Source organism: Sorex araneus, chromosome 1, assembly GCF_027595985.1.
Source record: "Sorex araneus isolate mSorAra2 chromosome 1, mSorAra2.pri, whole genome shotgun sequence".
Lineage (NCBI taxonomy): Eukaryota > Metazoa > Chordata > Mammalia > Eulipotyphla > Soricidae > Sorex > Sorex araneus.
Genome location: NC_073302.1, coordinates 9,379,425 through 9,405,629, shown reverse-complemented (window position 1 = coordinate 9,405,629; position 26,205 = coordinate 9,379,425). Strand labels below are relative to the sequence as shown.

Below are 26,205 nucleotides of genomic sequence, written 5' to 3'. Positions count from 1 at the left end.
GCAGGATACTCTCGATAGCTTGCCGGGCTCTCTGAGGGGGACGGAGGAATAGAACCCAGGTCGGCCGTGTGCACGGGAAACACCCTACCCATATGATAAAAATTTAAGCAAGATAACCCTGTAAAATGGGCCATAAGCAGCAGTGATATGATGAAGTTTTTATGACATGAGCAATGAAGCTGGATAAAAAGTATGAAGAGAGCCCTTAATCGGAGGTAAGATGACTATGGAAATAATGATTGTAACTTGTGTTAAGGCCAGTCCATTGCCTTACGGGTTGCTTTGCTTTTGAAGAAAAAAATGCTGTTTATTTTATCATTGTTCCATATTTGTACAGAGGATTTTTTGGTCTGGCTAATCATAACTTAATTGCATTTGTATTTCTGTTTATCAGCTTGGAGTTCACTGAGCCACATGAACCTATAGGTGTACATTTTTCTGTTCATATTTGGAAGCAGTATAATACTTCACATATTTGTTATACCCAGTCACTTTTGTTTTTAGGGAAGGGGGTGGAGAGGAAAGACAAGCCATTAGCCTAATACTAGGGCCCAAGGGTGCAGTGCTGCTTGTACCCTGCAGTGCCAAGGACCACCAAGACCACCCAGTAGTGCTTGGAACTCCAGGGCTAACTGACTACACTCAGGAGGCCAGGTAGGACCAAACCCGAGTCACCCTAACCACTATACTATCTCTGGCCTCTCCCTATATTTTGTCAGTGATATGTTTGTCAGTGATATGTCTGTGAAGCTTCAAGTGTTGGTTTTGATTTTAATTCTCTTAGCCTCATAAATAGGACAACAAAGCCAGAGGAACAGTACAGGAGGTCAGGTGCTTGCCTGATATGTAATATGTAATTGAGTCCAGTTTTATCTCCAGCACTTTATATGGGCCCCTAAGTACCTCCAAGAGTTACTTATGAACGCAGAGCCAGGAATAAATCCTGAGTATAATCAAGTATGACCAAAACCACCAAAGAGATAGATAGATAGATAGATAGATAGAGAGAGAGACAGCAACCTAACTATAAGATGCAAAACTATGATACTCCTAGAAAATGGTGAAAAAACTAGATGACCTTGGGAATAGGAACAAGTTTTTTATAATTATGTATTATTATTATTATTATTGAATTAACATGGTTACAATAGTGTTAATATTAATAATTTTGGTGCTTCACCACCACCAATTGCTCTGCATCATATATAATCCTGGGTTGTTACCCAAGAACAGTACTTAAGACTCGAAGGAGGTCCAAGATGAAATCAGCCGGAATAAGTGAAAATTGATCCAAAAGTTGTGCTATACATAAAGACAATATGGATTAATAAAGATAAAAACACTAAATTCCCCCTTTTGTAATTGAGCTACCCTAATTTAAAACAATTAGGCTGAAGAACTTGAAGCAATGAAATGAATGTCAATTAAAAACCTCATGTCGGAACTTAAAAAAATAGCTAGGATGTGGAGTCAACCTAGGTGTCTAAAAACAAATAAATGGATCATAAAAATGTTCCAGGAACACAGGAATACTATAAAGCTATAAGGAACAATGATACCGTGCAATTCACTGCAATGTGGATGGAATTGGAAGATAGCATATTAACTGAAGTAAGCCAGAACAAACACAGGATGATCTCACCTACATGTGGTATATAGAATAACTGGGTGAGGGAATGCAATATTTTAAAGTGGGGGCTCCTAGACCACCCTTGGTAAGAGTATAGGAGAGAAGGAAAGAAATTGAGGGGGGGAGAGAGATTGATGGGAAGCAACAAGGAGCAGCAGTCAAGGGGGTCCAAGTACATTGAACAACACTGAAAACAAGAGATCTAAATCTCAACAGATCCTGTCCTGTCATCCCGTTGCTCATCGATTTGTTTGAGCAGGCACCAGTAATGTCTCTCATTGAGAGACTTATTGTTACTGTTTTTTGGCATATCCAATACTCACGGATCGGAGTGAGGGCTCGATACTCTCGGTAGCTTGCCGGGTCTCCGAGAGGGGCAGAGGAATCGAACTTGGGTTGGCCGCGTGAAAGGCGAACGCCCAACCGCTGTGTTATCGCTCCAAATCTCAACAACTTAACTAAAAATGCATCTGTCAAGGTAGCAGGCTGGGGATGGGGGAGGGTGGGAGAAAACTCGGGAATTCTGGTGGAGAGTAAAAAAAAAAAGAGTGGTGGAATTGGTGTTGTTACATAATATGTCTAAAAGCCAACTATAAATAACTTTGTAGATCATGTGTTTTAATAAAACAAAAATTAAAATAAATATATGACTTATACATGTGACATACAAAAGTTCATACTTTTTGCAAGAGGAATAGCCAATGTCTGAATCTATTAACACTGACTCCAAATTCTGGACCTTAATCCCATTTCCATAATGTTACTCTTGCACCTAGATGCAAACATCCACCGGGCTTAGAAGCTCAGTGGTCACAGGTCCAGGTAGGCACGCATGTACCTTACATGGATGTTCACAGGGATGCACACACAGATATCACACAGATGTAGTTACACATGGTTAACATTCATGGGCACGAACACACATCCATCTTGCCGCTGCCTGGCCCTGATTCCCTTCCCAGGTGTAAGGGATTGCACCTCTGGAGCCTGGGTTCCCAGGGGCTCCTGGACAATGCTCACTTAAGTAAAATCCTCTCTCGGGAAGACCACTAGGCCCATCCCTCCGGGGATCTGATGCAGGGAGGACAGCCCTTGGGTCTCAATTTCTATCACCAATTCCCACTGTAGTAGAGAGAAGAGGCAGCACACTGCAGATGCTTGATCTGCACTTCAACCTGCTTCTCTCCTCAGAGTTAGAGCCTAATTATAACACTCTTGCAGGCCCTCGAGCCTGATCAGTACCCTGAATGTAGGGCCTCTTCTCTCTGCCCACAGGTACGCAGATTTAGGGATTTGGGGGAACAGAAGCTGTTGGGTCAGCCTTCTGCCTCTCTCTCTCTCTCTCTCTCTCTCTCTCTCTCTCTCTCTCTCTCTCTCTCTCTCTCTCTCTCCCTGCTCTCTTTCTCACACTGTGTCACTCTCTCCTATTGATCATTTATTTGGCAAATCTATTCCTAGAAGTCAGCAGACCCTGTCCTGAAGGGCACAGCCCAAATCCTGCCACCTAAGGGCCATCAAGTTACTCTTGCACGAAGCCAGTCCTCAGGGAAATAACTGACAAGAAGGTAGGATGAGGCAGGAGTTAGCAGCACTCACTCTAAATCTAGATTCCACCAATAGATAGTTCTGGTCTTAGAGCTAAGTCGATTAAATTGCCTGTACCTCACACTTACTCTTCTCACATGGGGTGCTGTAAAGACTATTTTTAATCAATGGAAATTCTTACAGCAGCGTCTGACATTGTGAACACTATGTAAGTACTCTTGTACTACCTTGATTCAAAAATTCATGGAAGGGTCTACAGTTAAGTGGGTCTGTCTCTCCTAATAGACATCTGGGGGTGATATTGTCAGTTCAGCAGAGGAACAACACAGAACTTTGATTTTCACTGCAAGTTTTACTTGATGCACCACTGGTTCATCATCAGATAACAAAGGTGTGTTCAGAACGAGAACAGAATGCTCAAAAAGGATTTTTACTGGGCATGTTTTAGCACCCTCTTTGACTAACTGAGCTATGGGGCGACAAACGGGCAAATTTTCAGTGTCCTCTTGCCTTGGAATTACAATGAGCAGCAGAGGAGGGCTAAGTCAGTCTCTCGTGTGAAATTTAAGAACTGAACAGAAAAGACAATTCAGCTCTAAGGAAATAAGATGACAACCAGGTCTGACATGGAAACTTCCAATGGAGAAACTTGAGTAAGTACGGAAACTGTCTACGTAGTTTGTCTGTCAACAAAGGTAACAAATGTTAAGGTACCTTCGTACCTTAACAAAGGTACCTTTCTAGGTGGGAGAGTGAAGTTTAGAAGGCTTTCAAGGCCTTCGTGTCACTGATGGTTCTTCTCAAACACTGATGACAAACTTCACTAAACATTACTCATCTACCTAATTTTTACCAATATAACTAACAGCAGAAAAGTCAAAACTCTAACTCAATGGTCAGTTATAGAACACCTTCCATTACTGTCACTGTCATCCCGTTGCTCATCAATTTGCTCAAGCGGGCACCATTAATGTCTCCATCGTGAGACTTGTTACTGTTTTTGGCGTATCGAATACACCATGGGTAGCTTGCCAGGCTCTGCCATGCGGGCAAGATACTTTTGATAGCTTGCCGAGCTCTCCGAGAGGGGCAGAGGAATCGAACCCAGGTCAGCCGCATGCAAGGCAAATGCCCTACTGCTGTGCTTCACTCCAGCCCACTTCCATTACATACAAAAGAATGTGTTTGCATTCTTTACATAAATTATTGTGAAATTTTGGATGGGATTCATACCAAAGTTATGAAGACATACAATCCACATTGTTTTAATTGCATGTTTGAAAGAAATTAAGTGCACTAACATTTTTACCCTTAAATTGGCTCAAAACCTCATGTTTCTTCTTAATCATTACAAAGCATTGATAAAGCAACACCCGATCTTCACTTTATATGGGTCATGCAGAAAAAGAAATCGATAACATTGAAATCTCAGGGTAAACAAGATATGTAATAACCTGGCATAGGTAAAGACCATGTATTTTCCTTGTTGAGTATGATCAAAATGACAAACAGATACTGAACATGGAAGCAAAATTTTTCATTTGAGACTCTTGAACTGATCACAGTTAAAAAAATCATTAAATCTTTCCATTGTAACTTTTTAAATTATTCAGGAATAGTCAAATTAGCAGTCCTCCCATTATCTATGCAGATTTAGTCTACAAACATTCCTGACTCTATAACGCTTCTTTCTCTATTTTTCCAGTCTATTGTGGTATGGTAAGCATTATATAATTAAAATGTGCCCCCAAAAGTACATGTTAATCCATGCAATTTTATGAAAAGACAAAATCCCATGATGAGAATATAACAACTCTCATTGAGACACAAAGTGGAAGGAAAATATGGGGCATAAATCTCCTCCATGTGATTGATGGGTACTGAGCTGACTTGACCAGGATATTAGGAAATATGCAATTCATCTCAGTGGGAATGGGCTAGATATGGCCGGAGAAATATCACTCAGTTATTGGGTGGGTGGGGATTGCCAGACTCAAGACAAAGGAAATCATATCTCATCACCTGGGAAACTAATATTCCAGCAATAAGTCTAAAGTCTGCTTGTGTTGAAATGTAAACCATATAAAATATGCAAGAGAGTGGCCACTACTTAGCTCTAATTTAACTTTTGAAGATAAAAGCACATAGATGAGGGGCCAGAGCTATAGCACAGTGGGTATTGCCTTTGCCTTGCATGCGGCCGACCCAGGTTCAATCCCCAGCATCCCATATGGTCCCCCAGCACCACCAGGAGTAATTCCTGAGTGCAAAACTAGAAGTAACCCCTGTGCAAACACATAGATGAAACATACATCACAAAAATACAATGTCCACAGGATGAATTTTTCTTATAAAAATGTAATTCTTCTATCTCCTTACAACATGCTTTGTCCTTTAACAAAATTTCAAACTGTAGTATATGGCTTAGCGATGAAGAACTACCCCTCTGCCATCCAAATGCCTGGATTCAAATCCCAGCCCTATCTTCTATTAACTATGGTATCTAATAAATTATTGGATTTTGCTAAATTTTTTTAATCTGCAGAATAGTAGCCATTAACAAGAATGCCCGGGTCTTAGGACCTAGAAAAGATAAAGTAATAGAGGGGACACAGAACACTTTGTCCAGTATGCGGTATATATGAAGAACTTAGCCAACTTATTTCTTTAGATACTGCTTGTTATTAACTCATAAGAGAGTAGGATTCATTTGTTTAATGATTAGCCTATTTGTGGTTATATAGGTCGCTTTGTCTAGGTTATTTAGTTTGCATTTGCTGTTTGGCATTATAAGCAAAGCTAAAATAAAAATGTGTATATATATTTGCACTAAGGATATATGATTATTTTATCAAGGCAATATTAGTTCGCAAGAACATAGTATGAATCTTCATAAGTCTCCCCTTAATTAGTAACCCTCCACCAATGTCCAGTGACCTCCCTCTTACACATTCCACCCACTCTCACCATCTCCCCAACTGGAACTCTTCATTTTGTTGTTAGAGTCCAAGAGTGGATCATGTTTTGATTTTTTGCTTATATTTCACTATTTTTATCCAATAATTATTTCTATTTTGATAAATAATTTGTGTATGTGATACATATTTATATTTGATTTATTGATGATTTGATGTATTCATAGATGAAATAGGATATTTATCTCTCTAACTTATATTCAACTTCCATCCACAATGGTACAAATGGCCATATTTGATTGTTTTTATACCTGAGTAGTAGTTCATTGAGAATGTATACGTCTTTATCAATGGACACTGAAGATTGTGTTTTTATGCCTTGGCTATTGTGAATAAAGCTGCCGAGGAACCTATGTGTGCTAGAATTAGATTTTTAATATTCTTTATATAGATATCTGAAAGTAAAATTGTTAGTAATTCTATTTAAATTTTTTTTTAAATCTCCATTATGTTTTCCACCAAGTTGCACTAATTGCATTTCTAAATACCAGGTAGAGGATCCCTTTTTCTCCACACTTTCACTAAGACCATTGTCTCTTGCCCCTTTGATGCAGACCACTCTCACAATTATGAGATGACACTCACTTACAATTCAAATTTTAATTTGAATTTTAGAAAAATATTTGATGAGCACTTTTTCTGTGCCAATTTAACCATCTGAATGCCTTATTTGGAAAAATATTCAGATAAATTACATGGTCTTAATTAGGTCATCTGGATTTTGTTGTCAAGTTGTAATAATTCTTTATATACTTTGCATCTTATTCATTGTTGAATGTGTCTATTAAAATAGCTTCTCCCAATCAGTAGATTGCCTTTCATATTTGTGATCTTCTATGAGACAGGAAATCTTTTACTTTTGTCCCTTTGCCATTGAAGTTTGAGAAGGGAATCTCAAAGGTTGATATGAAGAAACATATCTTCTATGTTTTCCTCTCAATGTTTTAATGTTTTGTGTACATTCAGGTCTTTAGTACATCTTGAATTAATCCTGTGCATGTTATAAGGTAATGACTTCTTTTCATTTCATTTCCTCTGTTAAATTTTCCCAACAAAATTTGTTAAGACTTTCAATCACTGTTTTTTAATCATAATTAATTAGTCATATACATGTAAATCCATTTCTAGGTTCTCAATTCTATTCCATTGACCTGTGTGACTGTTTTAGTCTAACACCATGCTGTTTTGCAACATGGCTCTCTATTATTAAAGAGTATGTTTCTATATGTAATTATTGGATAAAGAGATATCTTTTTTTAGTTATATTAGACTATCAAATAGTCTATACTGATTAACCATCCCTTACTAGTGTATGTATCTTTTTCCTTTCAGATATTGTCAACAAAATTGGTAGATAATTTAATGCGTAAAAAAGCATTTAATAATTTCTGATTATAAATATTTTGAGGGTTTCTCATATCTTTCTTTGGTAAATGTATTATAATATTTTACTTTTGTGTACAATTTATATTTAGCCCTACTTTTGGTCACTTTTAGTGTTTTTTTTACAGTTTTAGTATTTTGCCATTCTTTCCTCTATTTTAAATTTCAAGCTTGGACTGGAATACCAATTGAGATCATAGAAATATACTACCTTATTTTAGATAACCCTAACTTTAGCTTGGTATCTTTCACTTGCATTCACTTATTTTTATTGAGTCACCATGAGCTACAGTTACAAAGCTTTCATGTTTGAGTTTCCGTCATACAATTATCAAACACCCATCCTCCCACCAGTATACATTTTCCACCACCAATGTCCCCGGTATCCCTCCCACCCCATCCCACCTCTCTCCCTGCCTCTATGGCAGACAATTTCCCTCTTTCTCTCTCTACTTTGGGGCATTATGGTTTGCAATACAGAAACTGAAAGGCCATCCTGTTTGGTCCTTTATCTACTTTTGGCACACATCTCCCAGCCCGAGTGATCCCTCCAATCATAATTTACTTAATGATCCCCTTTCTTTCCCAGCTGCCTTCTCCCCCAGCTCATAAGGCAGACTTCCAACCATGAAGCAATCTTCCCAGCCCTTGTCTCTACTGTCCTTGGGTGTTAGTCTCATATTATGTTAATTTATATTCCACAAATGAGTGCAGACATTCTATGTCTGTCCCTCTCTTTCTGACTCAATTCACTTAGCGTGATACTCTTCGTGACCATCCACTTATAAGCAAATTTTATGACTTTGTCTTTCCTAATAGCTGCATAGTATTCCATTGTGTAGATATACCAAAGTTTCTTTAACCAGTTGTCTGTTCTCAGGCACTCGGGCTTTTATCCATATTCTGTCTATTGTGAACAGTGCTGCAATGAACATACATGTGCAGATGTCATTTCTACTGTGCTTTTTTGCACCCCTGGGATATATTCCCAGAAGTGATATTGCTGAGTCAGATGGAAGCTCAATTTCTAGTTTTGGAAGGAATGTCCATATTGTCTTCTAGAAAGGCTAGGCCATTCGGTGTTCCCACAAACAATGATAGAGAGTCCCTTTCTCCCTACATCCACACCAGCACTGGTTGTACTTGCTCTTTTTGATGTGTGTCAGTCTCTGTGGTATAAGATGATATCCCATTTGTTGTTTTGATTTGCATCTCCCTGATGATTAGTAATGTAGAGCATTTTTATGTGCCTTTTGGCCATTTGTACTTTTTTGAGTAAGTTTCTATTCATTTCTTCTCCCCATTTTTTTTACTCTTCACTTCCCTATATTGATGTTATCTGATGAACACGGATCATATACACTTGCTTGTGGTGTCACAGTTCAGCTGTGGTCCTAAACAGAAATCTCATTTGTTTACCTGTGCTACTTCCACACATGCTTACCAGGAGTTGCACTCTTTAGTTGTGGTACCCTCGCATGTTCTTTAGTTCTTAGTGGGATCACAACTTTAGTTTATGCTTATACATGTGCTCACCAATGGGTCACACTCTTGCTTTGGTGATTTCTTGTCTTTTTGTTGCAATTCTTCTTAGGTTACACCCTTTATGAGCAATACCCATACATAGATTGCTATGATGCACCTGGAAATTGCTAGCAGTGCCGAGACCACAAACAGTAGGGCTGCGACATAAACAGCAGGCTCCACTTTAGACTAGTAGGCACTAGGAATCAAACTCAGGACCTCACGTTTGGCCAAACCAGTTTGACCTTCAAACCAGTTCCTGCCCCGCTTGTTCTCACTCTCTGATTGATCATGTAACATGGGTTTATTTCTATGTGAGTGTGAGATATAATCCAGCCTCACTTTTTCCAAACTGTCAGCCAATTGCCACTTGTCACAAATCTAGTATTCCATCTTTTCTCCATTGCTATAAATTAAACCGTTCTGATACATTAGACTCTATATGGATCAAGTCCTATTTGCATGCAGAAATGTAAGTATATAGAAATCTTTATTTTGATCCAGTAACTTGTGATTTTTTAGTGTATATCATTATTTTATTGTCTTCAACTAACATCTGTATTTTCTATGGAAAATTTTTGGTTATTATCTTAGTTGTTTAAAAACTTGTTCCAGGGGCTGGAGTGATAGCACAGCAGGGAGGATGTTTGCCTTGCATGTGGCTGACCCGGGTTTGATTCCCAGCATCTCATATGGTCCCCTGAGAACCGCCAGGAGTAATTCCTAAGTGCAGAGCCAGGAGGAACCCCTGAGCATCACCAGGTGTGACCCAAAAAGCAAAAACAAACAAACAAAAGACACTTGTTTCAGCCATTTAATATTCTCAATGAAATGTAAAATGACCTTTTTAAGAACAAAAACATTTTCATGATTTGTTAATCATGAAATTTGTTAATTTGAAAAAAATTGATATCTTTCTAACTTTATTGAGCTACATTTGACATACATAAATTGAAGATAGCACTGTCTGTAGCACTGTCGTCCTTTGTTCATCGATTTGCTCGATCAGGCACCTCTCCATTAGGAGACTTGTTGTTACTGTTTTTGGCATATAAAATACGCCACAGGTAGCTTGCCAGGTTCTGCTGTGCGGGCAGGATACTCTCGGTAGCTTGCCGGGCTCTCTGAGAGGGACGGAGGAATCGAGCCCCGGTCAGCCACATGCAAGGCAAACACCCTACCCGCTGTGCTGTTCAATTTGGCTCTAGCCCAAATTGAAGATAGAAACATGATAACTTTGATACACTTAATGTATAATAAAATAATTATCATAAGAGATTATATGGATTTTAACACTATATTCTTAATCATAGAAAAATGCATAAGATAAACACACTGTATACATTAAAATTTTACACAATGAAATCTCAATAAAATAAATAACTTCTATTAGTAAAATTAATATATTATATATTATTGTTAACTTTATTAATAAAGCTATACTTTAACTTCCCAAGGTTTATTTATCTTAAGACAGGAATATTACACCCTTTGGCAGACACCATCGATTGCAACCACCAGCCAAGTCTCAACAACCACTATGCTACTTTTTGTCAGTTGCATTTTTCAGTAGAAAGAGTCCTGGGATTTGAGAGTTTCCGTACTAAAGAAAAAATATCAGAGTGAGAAAGACAAATATTATATGATATCAGAGATACGTGGAATCTTTTCTTTTTTTTAGTTTTTGGGCCACACCCAGTTGTACTCAAGGGTTACTTCTGGAGATGCTAAGAAACCATATAGGATACCAAGGATCGAACCTGGGTCAGCGACGTGCAAGATGAGCACCTTAGCCACTGTACTAGCTCTCTGACCTCACATATGTGGGATTTAAAACCTGATATTTTAAGTATTGAATATTCATTCTTATTTTTGCTTTTTGGGTCACACCTGGTGATGCACAGGGGTTCCTCCTGGCTCTGCACTCAGGAATCACCCCTGGCGGTGCTAAGGGGACCATATGGGATGCTGGGAATCGAACCCAGGTCGGCCGCGTGCAAAGCAAATGCCCTACCCGCTGTGCTATTGCTCCAACCCCTGAATATTCATTCTTTAAGAAAAAAATTTCTCAATTTTTAACTGATTGTTGTTTTGTATTATAGTTGATTCAAACAATTCTTTTATGGTTACTTTTTCTTTCTTCTCTGACTTGTTCCAAAGTATTATTTAGATTTTTTTTGTCATTGTCAATTAAAAAAATTCTCTATTAAATTGGGGAGGGACACATCAAGCTGTACTCAAGTCTCATTCCCAGCTCTTGGCTCAGGGCTAATTCCACATGTGGTGCTTGGGATTCAGCCCAGGGTCAGCCACATGCTAGGAAAGTGTCTTACTTCCTGTGCCATTTCCTTAGATCCTCCATTAAAGATTTTAGTTTTTTCCATCAAAAAATTTAATAGAGGGGTCTGAGAGATAGTAAGAAGTAGAGTGCTTGCTTGCCTGTGATAGACCGTGATTCAACTCTGGTACGCCCACTCCCCACCAGGAGTGATCCCTGAGCACAGAGCCGGGGGTAAGCCCAGAGTAGTAAGCTTCAATGGAGCGTGGACAAGGAACAAAAACGCTAAAAAATTCAAATAGAATTAATTATTATAATTTTTGCAATATCTATAGGTTTAAATCATTTTCATGACTAACTGCATGCTTTTAGATAATCAAATAGCTTACAACTATCATAATTTTATTTTTTAAAATGTTATGCCTTCTATTTGTTTTGTATTTTCAATAGCTCATTTACCATACTAGCAATCTACTTTAATAGAAATAACAGAAATCACACTTGCCCTGTCTCATCCATGAGACTAGAAGGAATGTCTCTCTTTTTTTAATTTTTACAGTTTTTTTACAGACTTACAAACTTTCATGATTATGCTCCAGCCATACAATGTTCGAGTGCCCATCCCTCCACCAGTGCTCATTCTCCACCACCAATGTTCCCAGTATCCCTCCCACCACCCCCACCCCTTCCCACCGCCTGCCTCTGTGGCAGACAAGAATGTCTCTCTTAAATACAAAGTTTAACCTTCTTGTAATTTTGAGATGTTTAGAATGCAGACTGTCATTTTTAATGAGAAAAAAATTAATGTATCTAAAGAATTCATCTCAGTAGCATTGGCTAGTTCTGAAATATTTCTATTAAAAATGGTATTCCTCAAGCAGAATTTAAAATTAAGACTACAAGGGGCTGGAGTGATGGTATAGCAGGTCTTGCATGTGGCCAACCAAGGTTCAATCTCCCACACCACCATATGGTCCCTCAAGACCCCCAGGAAAGAACCCTTAGCACATAGCCAGAAGTAAACCCTGAGCCATGAGAGGTGTGGCCCGAAAACACATAAGCAAAGACTGTGGATCATTTTTAGCAAAATAGAAATGCTTATATAAATTTTAAGGATGTTTGCTCTAGTCCGGAAATCTCATCTAACCCTTTGAATACCAAGAAAGTGATTAAATCATGATTTTTTTTTCTGTCTCAATTACGACCGTCACCTCAGAACCCACATGTGGAGCCCTCTTACATGAAAGCATTCAGACTAAAGGTGGGACCCAAATTTCCCTTTTCCCAGGACAAGGGGGAAAAGAGGCAAAGGAATTGATTGAAAAAGCAATGAAAGAAGAATCTCTATGAAGAATATTGAGAAGAATTCAGAAGAACTAGGCAACATACAAATCCTTGGAACACAGGTGAAAACTTCAGTATAACATCTTTTGAAAAGGAAACTTAGAATTTTTTCACTCACCCTTCACTAACTTTTGTTTTCTGTTTCCTGCAGTGTCTTGAAAGCAATGTTTTAAGTTCTTCTTGAAATGCCATTTTTTTTTTTACAGGTGCAAAGTGAGGAAAGAAGTGTGGTGAACATTTGCTTTTCTGCGTTGCCTCCCACTGCTTCCCCGAACCCTGCCAAGAATCTAGAGATATGGAAAATCAGAACAACAGTAACAGCAACTCAGACTTTATCCTTCTGGGCATCTCTTCCAACCCCCATCTCCAGACGCCCCTCTTTGTCATCTTCCTTATCATGTACCTGGTCACCGTGGTGGGGAATGTCCTCATCATCCTGGCCATCTACTCTGACACCCGACTCCACACCCCTATGTACTTTTTTCTCAGTAACCTTTCCTTCATGGATATCTGCTTCACAACAGACATTATGCCCAAGATGCTGGTGAATTTGCTATCAGAGACAAAGTCCATCTCCTATGTGGGCTGCCTGATGCAGATGTACTTCTTCATGGCGTTTGGGAACACGGACAGCTACCTGCTGGCCTCCATGGCAATAGACAGGCTGGTGGCCATCTGCAATCCCTTTCACTATGATGTGGTGATGAACCCGCGGCGCTGTCTCATCATGCTGGTGGTATCTTGCACCATCTCCCACCTGCACTCCCTCCTCCGGGTGCTGCTCATGTCCCGTCTGTCTTTCTGTGGCTCCCATGTCATTAAGCACTATTTTTGTGACACCCAGCCTGTGCTAAAGCTATCCTGCTCAGACACGTCCTCCAGTCAGCTTGTGGTCCTGACGGAGACGCTGGCTGTCATCTCCACCCCCTTCCTGTGCATTCTCTTCTCCTACCTGCGAATCATCATCGCCGTGCTCAGAATCCCCTCCGTAGCTGGGAAGTGGAAGGCCTTCTCCACCTGTGGCTCCCACCTCACTGTCGTTGCCCTATTCTATGGGAGTGTCATTTATGTCTATTTCAGGCCCCTGTCCATGTACTCAGTGGTGAAGGACCGGGTAGCCACAGTTATGTACACTGTAGTGACCCCCATGCTGAACCCCTTCATCTATAGTCTGAGGAATAAAGATATGAAAAGGGGGTTAAAGAAATTATGGAACAAAATTCACTCATAGAAAGACAAAGGTTCTCACTGATGTAAAAGGATATGACTGAAGAGGAAATCACCTTGGCTACCAGCTTTTCACATAGCATCAAAATGGTCATGAGACATTTGGTGTTGCTTCTAGCAACCTTGACTAAATATTCATTCTCACTTCAGATGCCACAGGGAAGTCAGATTTCAAGAAAACACCTACTAGTTCCCATACAGTGTGAGAAAGATTACCCACAAATAGCTCTTCTATAAAATTAAGCATGACCAGTGCTCACAGAGATATAAAACTATTTAATTTGAGAGTAACAAATTTCCTGAAGGGAATTCCAAAGACTCTAGGAAGATTGACCTTAGATTTTTCTTAAGGAGGGGCTGAAAATTCACAAAAGTTCAAATAATAAGAAATAGGCAGAGCATTTTAAATAGTGGAAATCACTTGGTCAGGGAGAATAATTAACACTGAGATATGCGTGTGGGACAGTTAAAAGTCCTGTGGGACTAACTCAATTCGAGAGTGTGAAAAATACAGGTGAAAAGGCAGATGAATCTGTACATCAGTTATTCTTCTATCAACACCAAAAGGCCATGACTGTGAGAATTAGCATACTCAACTCCATATCTCTACCCTCTTAATTCAATTTTTTCCACATGGCCAGACTTCTCACTTGAAAACTCATTTTATTCTAGAAAAATAAAGGGCATATCAATGGTAATAATTAGGTAATATTGTGAGAACAAACAATCCAAATAACACTGGGTTTTAAAATCAAATGACTTCTTTATTATATTATACATCAGTCACAGTAAGTGATAAAAACACTATCCATTTTTAACATTCAGGAATTCTATGGTAAATAGAGTAGCCACCATTGTAAATAGTGATCATCAATCCCAGAACCCGAGGAAGATTCCTGAGGGTTTAGGATAGGCAAGCATCTTAGCACAGAAGCTATCCAGAACACATGTGAACTCATTGTCCAAAATTAATCTCGTGATGCCACCCAAACAAAAGGGAGCCAAGAAGCACATGCAATACTATACTGTAAAGTGGAGAGCCAGAAGTATTTGGTGAATATAATTAAACACTAGAACGTAATTGCAATAACATATAAATGCCTAAATGTGAATTTATTGTTTCATTAAGCCTTCCCTGATTATATCTTTTTTCATTAACAATAGCAGTTAAAGGTATTTTCTCTAAGATCCTTTTCCATTGATTATTTATTTATATTTTTATTTGGGGGCCACACCTAATAGTGCACAGGGGTTACTCCCAGCTCTGTGCTCAGGAATTACTCCTAGTGGTGCTCAGGAGACCATATGAAATGCCAGCGCTATCTCTGGGTCAGTCGTATGCAAGGCAAGCACCCCGCTATACTATCTCTCTGTCTCCTACATCACGTATTTAATCTAGTTTTAATAATAACTAACATAATACATTATAAGCGTATGTGACATTGCCTGAATTTAATATAAGCCTCTAGCTTTACATGAACTGGAGCAATAGCACAGTGGGTAGGGCGTTTGCCTTGCACGCGGTCAACCCGGGTTCGATTCCTCTGTCCCTCTAAGAGAGCCGGGCAAGCTACTGAGAGTATCCCACCCACATGGTAGAGCCTGGTAAGTTACCCGTGGTGTATTCCATATGCTGAAAACAGTAACAAGTCTCACAATGGAGACGTTACTGGTGCCCGCTTGAGCAAATTAATGAACAATGCGACGACAGTGCTAAAGTGCTACAGCCTTACGTATATCATAACTGATACACAAGGTCCTAATGGGACACAGGGCGACACATTCCAAATCAAGTTTCCTGCTATTGCTGTCACTAGGTCCTCTTTCAATTATCAGGAAGCAACCAAAAATCCAAGAAACAAACTCAACTCGCAAGAGCCTTCACGTATTGTACAGACACTGAACTCACAATCAGAGCCATAGAGTGGACAGATGGATCAGAAAATTGATCCTACCTCTGTGACTCACAAAATACATATATGAATGATTGTGGGAAACACAGGCTAAAAGTAAATCATTAGGAAAAAGTCCTAATTTTTTTAAAAAAATTTAATTTAAATTTTAAAAATTTTAGGATTTAATTTTCTTAAATCCTAAAAAAAATAGTAGCCTAAAAAAATATTATGACCTGGAAAGACTATGCAAACTTAAGCTGTACAATAAAGTTTAACTTATAAAGCCTTAAAAAAGAACACAAAACAACAAATTGCAATCACAATACTTACATCTGACAAAATAGACTTCAAATAAAATGGTTATGGGGAGAGAGAGAGAGAGAGAGAGAGAGAGAGAAACAGAATCTAAAGTCCTTTTGTCCCTCAGACTGTCCTTAATTTGATCTCCAGCATCCCATGGTCCCTCAAGCACGGAGTCAGAAGTAAGCCCTGGGAATCAAAAAATAGAAGTGAGGTTCAATACACACCCCCTAAAACATATAACATAAAACAAAAAAGAATGCTTGCCTATGAAAAGATAGATATTATTTAATGTCCAGGGGACTAATAGATGAAAAAGATTTAACATTCATTAACACAGATGCACAAATGAAGAACCATTGAAATACATAAAGCAGCTGCTAACAGACAATAGAAATATATTAACAGCACAATGATAGTAAGAGAGTTTTTTAACACACACCTCTCACTCTCAATTCTGGATAAGACAATTAGACAAAAAAAAATATAAGGAAACATTGGACTTCAGGAGAAAAAAATGGAAGAGTTGGGCTTCATGTATAGGGTTCCTCTCCCTAAAAAAGTGAGGTACACATAATTATCAAATGCACCAACGACATTTACCAAGATAGACCACATTCTGAGACACTAAAAAATACATAAAATCAAGACGATAAAAATCATATCAAGTATCTTCTCAGACCACAATCCTTGAAGGTGGAAATAATGCACAATAGAAAAAGAAAAATTCAAACTTGGAACCGAAATAACATACTACTAAACAACTAGGTGGTCCAAGAGGAAATGTAAAAGAAGATTCCTAGTAACAAATGAGATAATTTACTAGAACATAGGGGACACATAGTTAACATTGTTATAAAAGGGAAGTTACAGCAATGCAGAACCCATTATGGAAAAAGAAAAAACCCAAATAAATAGCATAATTTTATATTATAAGAAATTAATAGAAGGTCTAGGCAGATTTCTTAATATTCTAGAGCACATGCTTTGCATGTGGGAGTCCCAGGTAAATCCCTTTTATTGCAGGAACCTGGTGAACACCCCCTAGAAGTGCCCCTCAAGCATCTAGTGAGACATAACTCCCAAGCACCACAAGATGTAGCCCAGAACACAACAAAAAGAAAAGACTGGGAAAGAACAAAGGTAGCCCAAAAAGAAAAATAATAAAACATAGAATAGAAATCAATGACATAGAAACAAAAAAATATGCAAAATATTGAAATAAATAGCTAGTTTGTCAAAGACAACAACAACAAAAAATTGCAGACCCTTGAAGAAAAAAAGGAGGAGATTTCTAATATATCAGATCAGAAATGAAATAGAGTTACAACAGATACCACAGAAATACAAAAGATCACATGAGAGTACTATGAGCGATTTTATACCACAAAATTGGAAAACCTAGAAAAAACTGATTGAGTTTTGGAATCTTCTAACGTCCTAAGACTGAATAATGAGGAAGAAAAATGTCTAAGCAATTTAATTGCTAGCACTAAAATCAAAACAGTAATCAAAAGTCTCCCCAAAACAAAATCCCATGTCCAGATGTATTCCCTAGTTAGTTCTTCCAAAAACCTTTAAGAAAAAGTTACTTTCTATCCTTCTCAGTCTCTAAAAGAAAGTTTTAAAAAATGAAATTCTCCTAAACAATTTCAATGAGACCAATATTACCTAAGACCAAAGCAGAAACATCACTAAAAATATTAAGGTTAGTATTTATGAAGGAAGCAGATGTCGAGATCCTCAACAAAATCTTAGCATACTTAATTTAATGATACATCAAAAGAATGAGAAGCTAAGACAAGGTGGGATTTGTGCCAAATATGTAAGGATGGTTCTATACAAGCAAATCACTCAAAGTGATACGCCACATTAAAAAGGAATGATAATAGTCATACAAATATGAGAAGAATTAGTTAATGAGATCTTATATCCACACAATAAAAATTTCCAACGAGGGCCAGAGATATGACAGGAGCTGAAGTGCTTGCCTTGAATGCAGCTGACCCCAGTTCTATCCCTGGCACCACCCTAAGCCTAGCTGGGTATAATCAAATACCCCCCTCAATCTCTCAAGCAAATGAGGATAGAAGGGAACTTTCCTTAATATAGTAAGAGCCATATAACACAAGTCTACAGCTAATATCATACCCAATGCTTAAAAAGAAACAGAATTTATATAAAACAATCAGTGGGCAGCTATGGTAGGGTATGAAAATCTGTAAAGAATAATGGTTTTAGATTCATATCTTGGTTCTGCTACTTATTTGTACTAAGCCTTGCTTTTTTGTCTGAAAAGTGTGTAGATAGCCCCCTGGGATTTATGAATAATAAATGAGTTAACTATCTGTGTAAAGCAAGGTGTATTGGGCCAGGGTGATAATACGGTGGATACAGCCTGCCTTAGACGAGGCTGACCCAGGCTCCATCCCCTGCACCCCAAATGGTTCCCTGAGCCCTCCAGGAGTGAGTCCTGTGCATCGCCAGGTGTGACCCAACCCTGCTCCCTCACCTGCCCCAAAGAAGCAACAAACATATTGCTGGTTGTGTTCTAATTGACAAAGATCACTCATTTCAGGCCCAAGCTACAGTACAGCAAATAAGGTGCTTGCCTGCACTCAGCCAACCAGGGTTCGATCCCTGGTATCCCATATAGTCCCGGAGCAATGCCACCAGAAATTCCTGAGTGCAGGTCACTCATTATGACTGTGATAATATTTGGAACTTTTACTGGCTGCTGATAAACTTTATTTTTTATGCAAATAATAAGGACCACTCTGTGGAGATATGGTAATAAATTTCAGAAACTTATTTTCTAAAATCCGAGTCAACTTTCAAGTAAAGTAACTTTTCTATAATGGGAACAGGGAGAAAGACTTAGAGAGTCCAGACGAATAGCTTGGGCACCTCTTGGAAACTCCTTCATAATTGCATCAATCATAACATCAGGAGGTAGAATACACAACAGCAGTCATTGTGAATGCCCCTATGCTCCACACATCCCATCAGAGAATCTAAAACAGTAACATGAGGACAATACAAGCAATTTATGGAAAAGCACAATTCCATTCACACAAAGGAATACCGTTTACACTTAAGACATATGAGCATTAGCAGCATACTATAGGTAAGGAAAAGGTATAGCTAAAGACCCAAAATCAAAGAATTAACAGCACTGAAAACACGAGACCCAAACTTTAATAACCAAACTTAAAAAGGTTCCTGTCAAGGAGCTGGAGTGATAGCACAACGGGTAGGGTGTTTGCCTTGCACGAGGCTGACCCGGGTTCTATTCCTAGCATCCCATATGGTCCCCTGAGCACGGCCAGGAGTAATACCTGAGTGCAGAGCCAGGAGTAACCCTGAGCATCCTGTCAAGATTCAGGTTGGTATCAGGGTAGAAGTTGGGGTGCAGGAAGAGAACCTGTGAACACAGGTGGAGGGAAATTGACACTGGTGGTGGGATCAGTGCTGGAACTCTGTATATCTAAAACTTAACTATGAATGTGTTTGTCAATTATAGTGTTTTAGTAAAAGTAAATTTTAGAAAAGAAAATGGCACAATATTTACCTTCTTATGTAGGAAGGCAAATTAATCACACTGGCTTCAAATGTATTGAACCTAAAAATATTGAAAGTAAATGGGGGGGAAAGTGAGTATCCATTTAATGAATGTGCTTTAAATATATTATACATATTATCTTATATATCTTGGCATCCTTAAAGCAAAAGTAAATCCAAAACAAGATAATAATAGCCTAATTTAGAGCATGTGTCCCAGTCATCTCTGTTGTCTAAAGTGACACAATAAGAAATGCTCACTTTTCTACATGGCATTTGAAGGCAGTAATTCTGAGCTCTGATAATTTTGTCTGTTTTTCACTTATTTCCGGGAACACCACACTCTCTTCATGAATGAGGACGAGGCTCTAAATAGGAAGTGTCAACTCCATATAGTGGCAGGGCCGGCTCAGGGTTAGCATCGGGAAAATGCCAGAATTCACCCTTGGATCTCAGTCCCGGTCACTCTGAAGGAGATGATCACTGACACTGCTGGTCTCAGGGGGGCCACAATTTGTAGGGAATAGCCACATTGTTGGACAATTGCCCCTTCCTCTCTTTAACTAGGAGACATGGGATTAGATCTCAAGAGACAATGTCTATGAAAAGTCAGCTACTCTGACAGGTCCCTACGCCTGAGTTACCAGGAAAGCCCTGAGTGCTCGGCCTGTGTTCTCCTACAAATAGAAAAGGACCCTGTGCCTCCAGACATGTCTTCTTGGGTTGACAGTGAGCCAGCAAAACCCTATCTCCCTCATGGAAGTGTCAGAGACAGAGGATGTCCAGCATCTCCAGGTAAGAACTAGGTATAGAGATGGGGTGAGAGAGCACAGTCTTCAGTGTCCCAGGTGAGAGCACCTGCACACAGTGTATACACACAAACACACACACACAAACACACACAGAGTCACTAAGTAGAAATTCTGCCTTTTTCTGTTGTTCTTCCATTCTTACATCCTTGTCTGTCTATCATTTTCTAGCTAATCTGATACAAATGAAAATTGCCTGCCCAGTGGTCATCATGTCCTAATCATTCAGCCTGAAGGCATTGTGGTTGGAGGGCTTATACCATACTTTCCCCAAACCCATCAGCGACAAGGACCTCACTCCTATGCAATACTAACGCACAATTCACTCTAACTTTATTCTGACAGCGTGGCTCCATGAATTATTCTGTTCCCACAACTACTCTCACTCTATGTAGGTAATTTATTCATTCATCTACATCCTTCTAAAGTATAACCAAATCCACTCACATTCTTTATCTTCAAATTGAACGAGCAAAGACAAAGACAATTTAAGACACACTTATTTCATCATATAACTAATACTTTGGGGAATTTGATTAACTTAGTGACCAAGTTTACACTTGTTTTATAAGTGCCAAAGCTAAAATATGTTTGCCACTGACAGTTTTGAATAGAGTTTTAGCCATTTGAAGATCATGGTGATGATCTTGAAGATGATGGTAAAAAAAGTGAGTATGAGATATGATACTGATAATTTACAATATTCAAGTTCAACCTCTCTCTAGGCAGTAGCAAAGACACAGTTCCAAAGTGCTGTCATTTTATTTTAAAATATAACTAATATGCACTGAACACATGCATATTGTTGATATATTTCCAAGACACTTAACATGTTACAAACTTGACCAACAGAAAACAAAGTCATCTTTTATTTTAATCCTCATAAACCCTATACAGCAAACTCCGTGATTATTCTTTTTAAGCTGAAGTAGACACTAGATTTCTCAAAATAAATTTTTCACAGTCTCATTGAGAGTGAAGAAGGGGGAAATTCTACCAGATCAGAGTTTATTTTAAATCCCAATACTAGAAAATCCTGATTAGCACATGTTACCACTGAAGTCACATGTTCCTTCAAACCATCTAATAAAAATTGGAGTTTTGAGCTTCTCTTTTGATAGTACATCAGGGTTGAGAAAGAGACTTCAAAAAATTCCATCACTTTTTCCATTCAGCAAATCTGTAGCTGAGATTTTTATCTGTATCTTAGAGACCAGAAACCAAGATCAAAAGAAAGTAACAATTTCTCAGATGTTAATGTTGTGGAAGCAACAAAATTCTCTGAGCCCTCATCTAGAGGAGACTTGAGACACATGTGTCCTGGGATCACAATTATAGTAAGACTGATTGTCCCTTAATGATAAAGTACGTCTCAATTTGCAAAAATCTCATGTCCACATAAACACATTGGAATGGTGTGCAAAGGCAAAGTGCCAAAATATTGCCAACACATCGAGAGACCCCTCAAAACAGCTGGCTTCTCTCTAAAGAAATGAAGTCTTCCAGGGGGCTGGAGCAATAGCACAGCGGGTAGGGCGTGTGCCTTGCACGCGGTCGACCCGGGTTCGATTCCCAGCATCCTATATGGTCCCCTGAGCACCGCCAGGGGTAATTCCTGAGTGCAGAGCCAGGAGTAACCCCTGTGCATCACCGGGTGTGACCCAAAAAGCAAAAAAAAAAAAAAAAAAGAAAAGAAATGAAGTCTTCCATCTGCCTCCATCTGCATTCACAGACTCACAAGCACACACAAATGCACACGCACACACACACACACACACACAAGCATGCTGGATACTCACACAGTCCTAGAATCTCCATAAATATACAATGTGTTCCACCTCAGACAATAAAAATAAAACTATTGCTCTAAAGATTTTTAGAAAGGACCTAATGTAATTCTTTCAGCTGAATTTCAGAGCAGCTTCCTTAAGACTAATTTCCTAACCTATATATATATATGTCTGTGTGTGTATGTATATGTACATATATATAACTCAGTGCACTGCAGAATTTAGAAATAAAATTATATTTTCACTATGATGCCTTTGTATCACAGTCCGTATTTGTACATATTTAGAAAAATGTAGTTATGCTACCAGCAGAAGTTTTCGAGGAGAGAAAAAGGCCAAAGTACTTGAAGTGTGTGCAATTCAGACCTTATTTCCTTTAAGCAAGGATCTCCTATAATTTCTCTCCCTCACAGGGAAATAACAAACCTAACAATCCTCTCTGACTTCCTGCTCCTGGGCTTCTCTCAACACCCTGAGCAGCAGCCACTCCTGTTTGGGCTCTTCCTGGGCATGTACCTGGTCACCATAGTGGGGAACCTGCTCATCATCCTGGCCATTGGCTCTGACCATCACCTCCACACCCCGATGTACTTCTTCCTGGCCAACCTGTCCTTCATCGACACCTGCTTCTCCTGCACTATTGTCCCCAAGGTGCTGGTCAACCTCCAGACACAATATTACACCATCTCCTACACCGGGTGCCTCCTGCAGATGTATTTCTTCATGGCACTGACCCTTCTGGATGACTTCCTGTTGGCCGTCATGGCATATGACCGCTATGTGGCCATCTGCCTTCCTCTCCACTACACCCTCATCATGCACCCCCAGCGCTGCCTGCTCCTGGTCACCACGTGCTGGCTCTGCTCCCACCTCCTGGCCTTCCCACTCGCTCTCCTCATGTCTCAGTTCTCCTTCTGCGCCTCCCGTGCCATCCCACACTTCTTCTGTGATCTCCTGCCGCTCCTCAGACTTTCCTGCTCAGATACCTGGAGTTTTCAGCTCATGATGTTCGCTGAAGCAGCGCTCTCAGGAGTGGTGCCCCTCACCTGTGTCCTGGTCTCTTATGTCCACATCATCCACACCATCCTCAAGGTCCCTTCAGCTGGAGGGAAGCACAAAATCTTCTCTACCTGTGGCTCTCACCTGACCGTGGTCACTCTCTTCTATGGGGCTCTCTTTCTGGTGTATTTCCAGCCCTCATCCTCTTACTCAGCTGATACTGGGATGATAGCATCTGTTATATATACGATGATCACCCCCATGGTCAACCCTTTTATCTACAGCCTGAGGAACACAGACATGAAAGGGGCTTTGCGGAGACTCTTTGGCAGAGACAAAGCCCTTCTGTAAAATATCCTTGGTATTGGGAGCTCTCTAAGGGACAACTTTTTTTGGGGAAGGACTCTCTCTCTGAACTTCCCCAGTAAATTTTGAAATGGCCAATTTAAGAAAGCTGTGGATTGGAAATCATACATATAATGGAAGAATGCCTATATTTGCAAAACTAGAATAAGACCAGCTGGCCAAGGAGAGAGCTGCAGGATGTGGGAGCGCCCACATGGTGACTTGGTATTAAGTGTTCAAACAATTTCAAACCTGCAAGTGACAACCACCAAAAAGATGACATCAGACGAAGTTAAGTCCTAGGAAACAATACAGTTCATAGCCAGTCCTTACTAACAAATTCTATTTAACTAAACAGAACGCTGGAAAGACCTGAGTCAAGTGTTTCAAATTTTCAGGGGATCACTTTTTTATTGTTTTTTTGTTTGGATGCTTTTGTTTGTTTGGGTGCATACATAAAAGTGGTCAGGATTAGGGCTGGAGCAATAGCACAGTGGGTAGGGCGGTTTGCCTTGCGCTCGGCTGACCCAGGTTCAATTCCCAGCATCCCATGTGGTCCCCCGAGCACCGCCAGGAGTAATTCCTGAGTGCAGAGCCAGGAGTAACCCCTGTACATTGCCGGGTGTGACCCGATGAGAAAAAAAAAAAAGTGGTCAGGGTTTACTCCTGGATAAATACTCAGAGATCATTCTTGGTTGGACTCAGGCAACCATATATGATATGTGTAACCAGAAACACATCAACTGCATGTAAGGCAAGCACCCTACAAGCACTGTCTCTCCAGTCTTCAGATTGCATTTTGAAACCAGATTGTAAATAATTAATTCATAGTAGCTAACCGCCACACAGAGAAAGTGGGTTCAAGGTGTACCTTTCACTGGGACTAACCAAGCAATAATTCTAGGGAAGGAACTAGGCACAGACAGTTCAGAAGACTGACCCCATCTCAAAATATACTCTAAAAATATGAGTGAATGATTCCTCTTGATTCAACAAACCCTTGATTTTGTAGTTTTTACTCTAGCTCGGTTTTTTCGTCTCTGCTGCATAATACATTTTCATGGTGGTGAGTGTATACAGCATAAACAAATTGGATAAAGAAGAGTCGCTATCCTCCATTTGAAGGACAAACACTGGTAATATTTCATATCATTCCCTCTTGCTTATAGTTCCTTTATGTTCTTTATTTTGTTGTGCAACTGCTTAAGGAACAATTGTAATACACATATTTTGTTTACCCTTGCGGCATAAGCTGTCTCTATGTTACCGATTTCCCTTAAACATTCGTCTTTCAAAGAATATATTGAAAGAATGTCCATGATTTACATTAACTTCCCCGTTGTTGGGTCATGGAGATTTCTGACCTTCACCATTACATTTAACAGAACAGTGAGAGTCTATGAGTAAAACTGATTTTTAAGAATATGGTTCTAAATAGAACATCTTTAGGATTATTTTTGATGTTGCCAAAATGTCTACATGTAGACCTTTTTGTCTACCTACATCTTCTCCCTGTTTTCAACTCTCCTCCAAGTTTGAAATCAACATGCTATCCAAAAGAGTCTCTTCTTGACTTAATTTTAATATATTTGATTGCTGATGAGAATTCACTACTTTTAGTCTGTTGAATATTTTAAATGTTCTTGTTTTTTCTTATTTGTGTTGCCGTTGTATTGCTCAGGAAACATTCCAACCAGCATTTAGAGGCCCACTAGTCAAATTCTGTTGTTGTATTGCTCAGGGCACCACCGAGACTATTTCAAGTGGTTCTGAAAGTGGGTAACAGGAAGTAATAAGAGTAAAGGATAGCGGTAGCACAGCAGGTAGGGCGTTTGCCTTGCATGCGGTTGACCCAGGTTCAATTCCCAGTATCCCATATGGTCCCCCAAGCACTTCCAGGAGTAATTCCTGAGTGCATAAGCCAGGAGTAACCCCTGTGCATCACCGGGTGTGACTCAAAAGGGAAAAAAAAGAGTAAAGGACACCTGGTGGCACACCCTGTACCACTTAAGTCATATGTGTTCATTGTTTTTTTATGCAGTCTTCTTGCTCTTACAATTTAATTATATTGTAGAGGTATTTTTATATTAAAGTTATTACATATTTGTCTTCTTTGTTTTTAATGCTCTCAATTCTATATCACAACTTCGTGAGCATATTGGATAAGGAAATTATTATTTTTAAAAATTCTCTAATAACTGCTTTAGCTTGAGTTATAATTTTAATATCCTTAATTCAGACTTGCTCTTCAAGTCTGTGTGATCTCTTGAACATATTATTCTTCTCTGTCTCTCCCCTCCCATCTTCCTAAGTAAGTTTCAATAAAAACAATGTTGCTTAACAAAAGAGCAGTTAATTAAAATAAATTAAAATCATTTATTCAGTAAATTTTATTTCTTTTTAGTGGAATATAATACTTTTATATGACAAAATACAGTGTTATGTTATAATTAACTCGTGAATAAAATATCTCTCCACATATTTCTCTCATTTTTGCAAATATTTATTCTAATTTTGCATTACACAGTGATTAAGAAATATAAATGCGTCTGAGCAAGGACGTGAAGAAGGATTTTGGGGTTGCCAGTCATGTTACAGTT

At 39.1% G+C, this 26,205-nt stretch overlaps 2 protein-coding genes across 2 annotated transcripts; both read left to right on the top strand.

The window, feature by feature from the left end:
* Nucleotides 1-12,971: 12,971 nt before the first annotated feature.
* On the top strand, nt 12,972-13,910 carry LOC101550964 (olfactory receptor 1L4). The gene has a single exon (XM_004613344.3). The coding sequence runs from the start codon at nt 12,975-12,977 to the stop codon at nt 13,908-13,910; it is 936 nt and encodes a 311-aa protein (XP_004613401.1). The 5' UTR covers nt 12,972-12,974.
* A 7,196-nt stretch (nt 13,911-21,106) lies between these two features.
* LOC129406590 (olfactory receptor 1G1-like) lies at nt 21,107-23,611 on the top strand. The gene is made up of 2 exons (XM_055145058.1): nt 21,107-21,139; nt 22,643-23,611. Exons 1-2 carry the CDS (start codon nt 21,107-21,109, stop codon nt 23,609-23,611), a joined length of 1,002 nt encoding a protein of 333 aa, XP_055001033.1.
* The last annotated feature ends 2,594 nt before the right edge of the window (nt 23,612-26,205 follow it).

What these genes read in the sequence shown, in the direction of transcription:
- LOC101550964 (XM_004613344.3), top strand. Translation starts at nt 12,975, where the DNA reads ATGGAAAATCAGAACAACAGTAACAGCAACTCAGACTTTATCCTTCTG.
- LOC129406590 (XM_055145058.1), top strand. Translation starts at nt 21,107, where the DNA reads ATGGTGATGATCTTGAAGATGATGGTAAAAAAA. An exon ending in TGAAGATGATGGTAAAAAAA is followed by an intron (nt 21,140 to 22,642) that starts GTGAGTATGAGA and finishes ATTTCCTTTAAG; the next exon opens with CAAGGATCTCCTATAATTTC.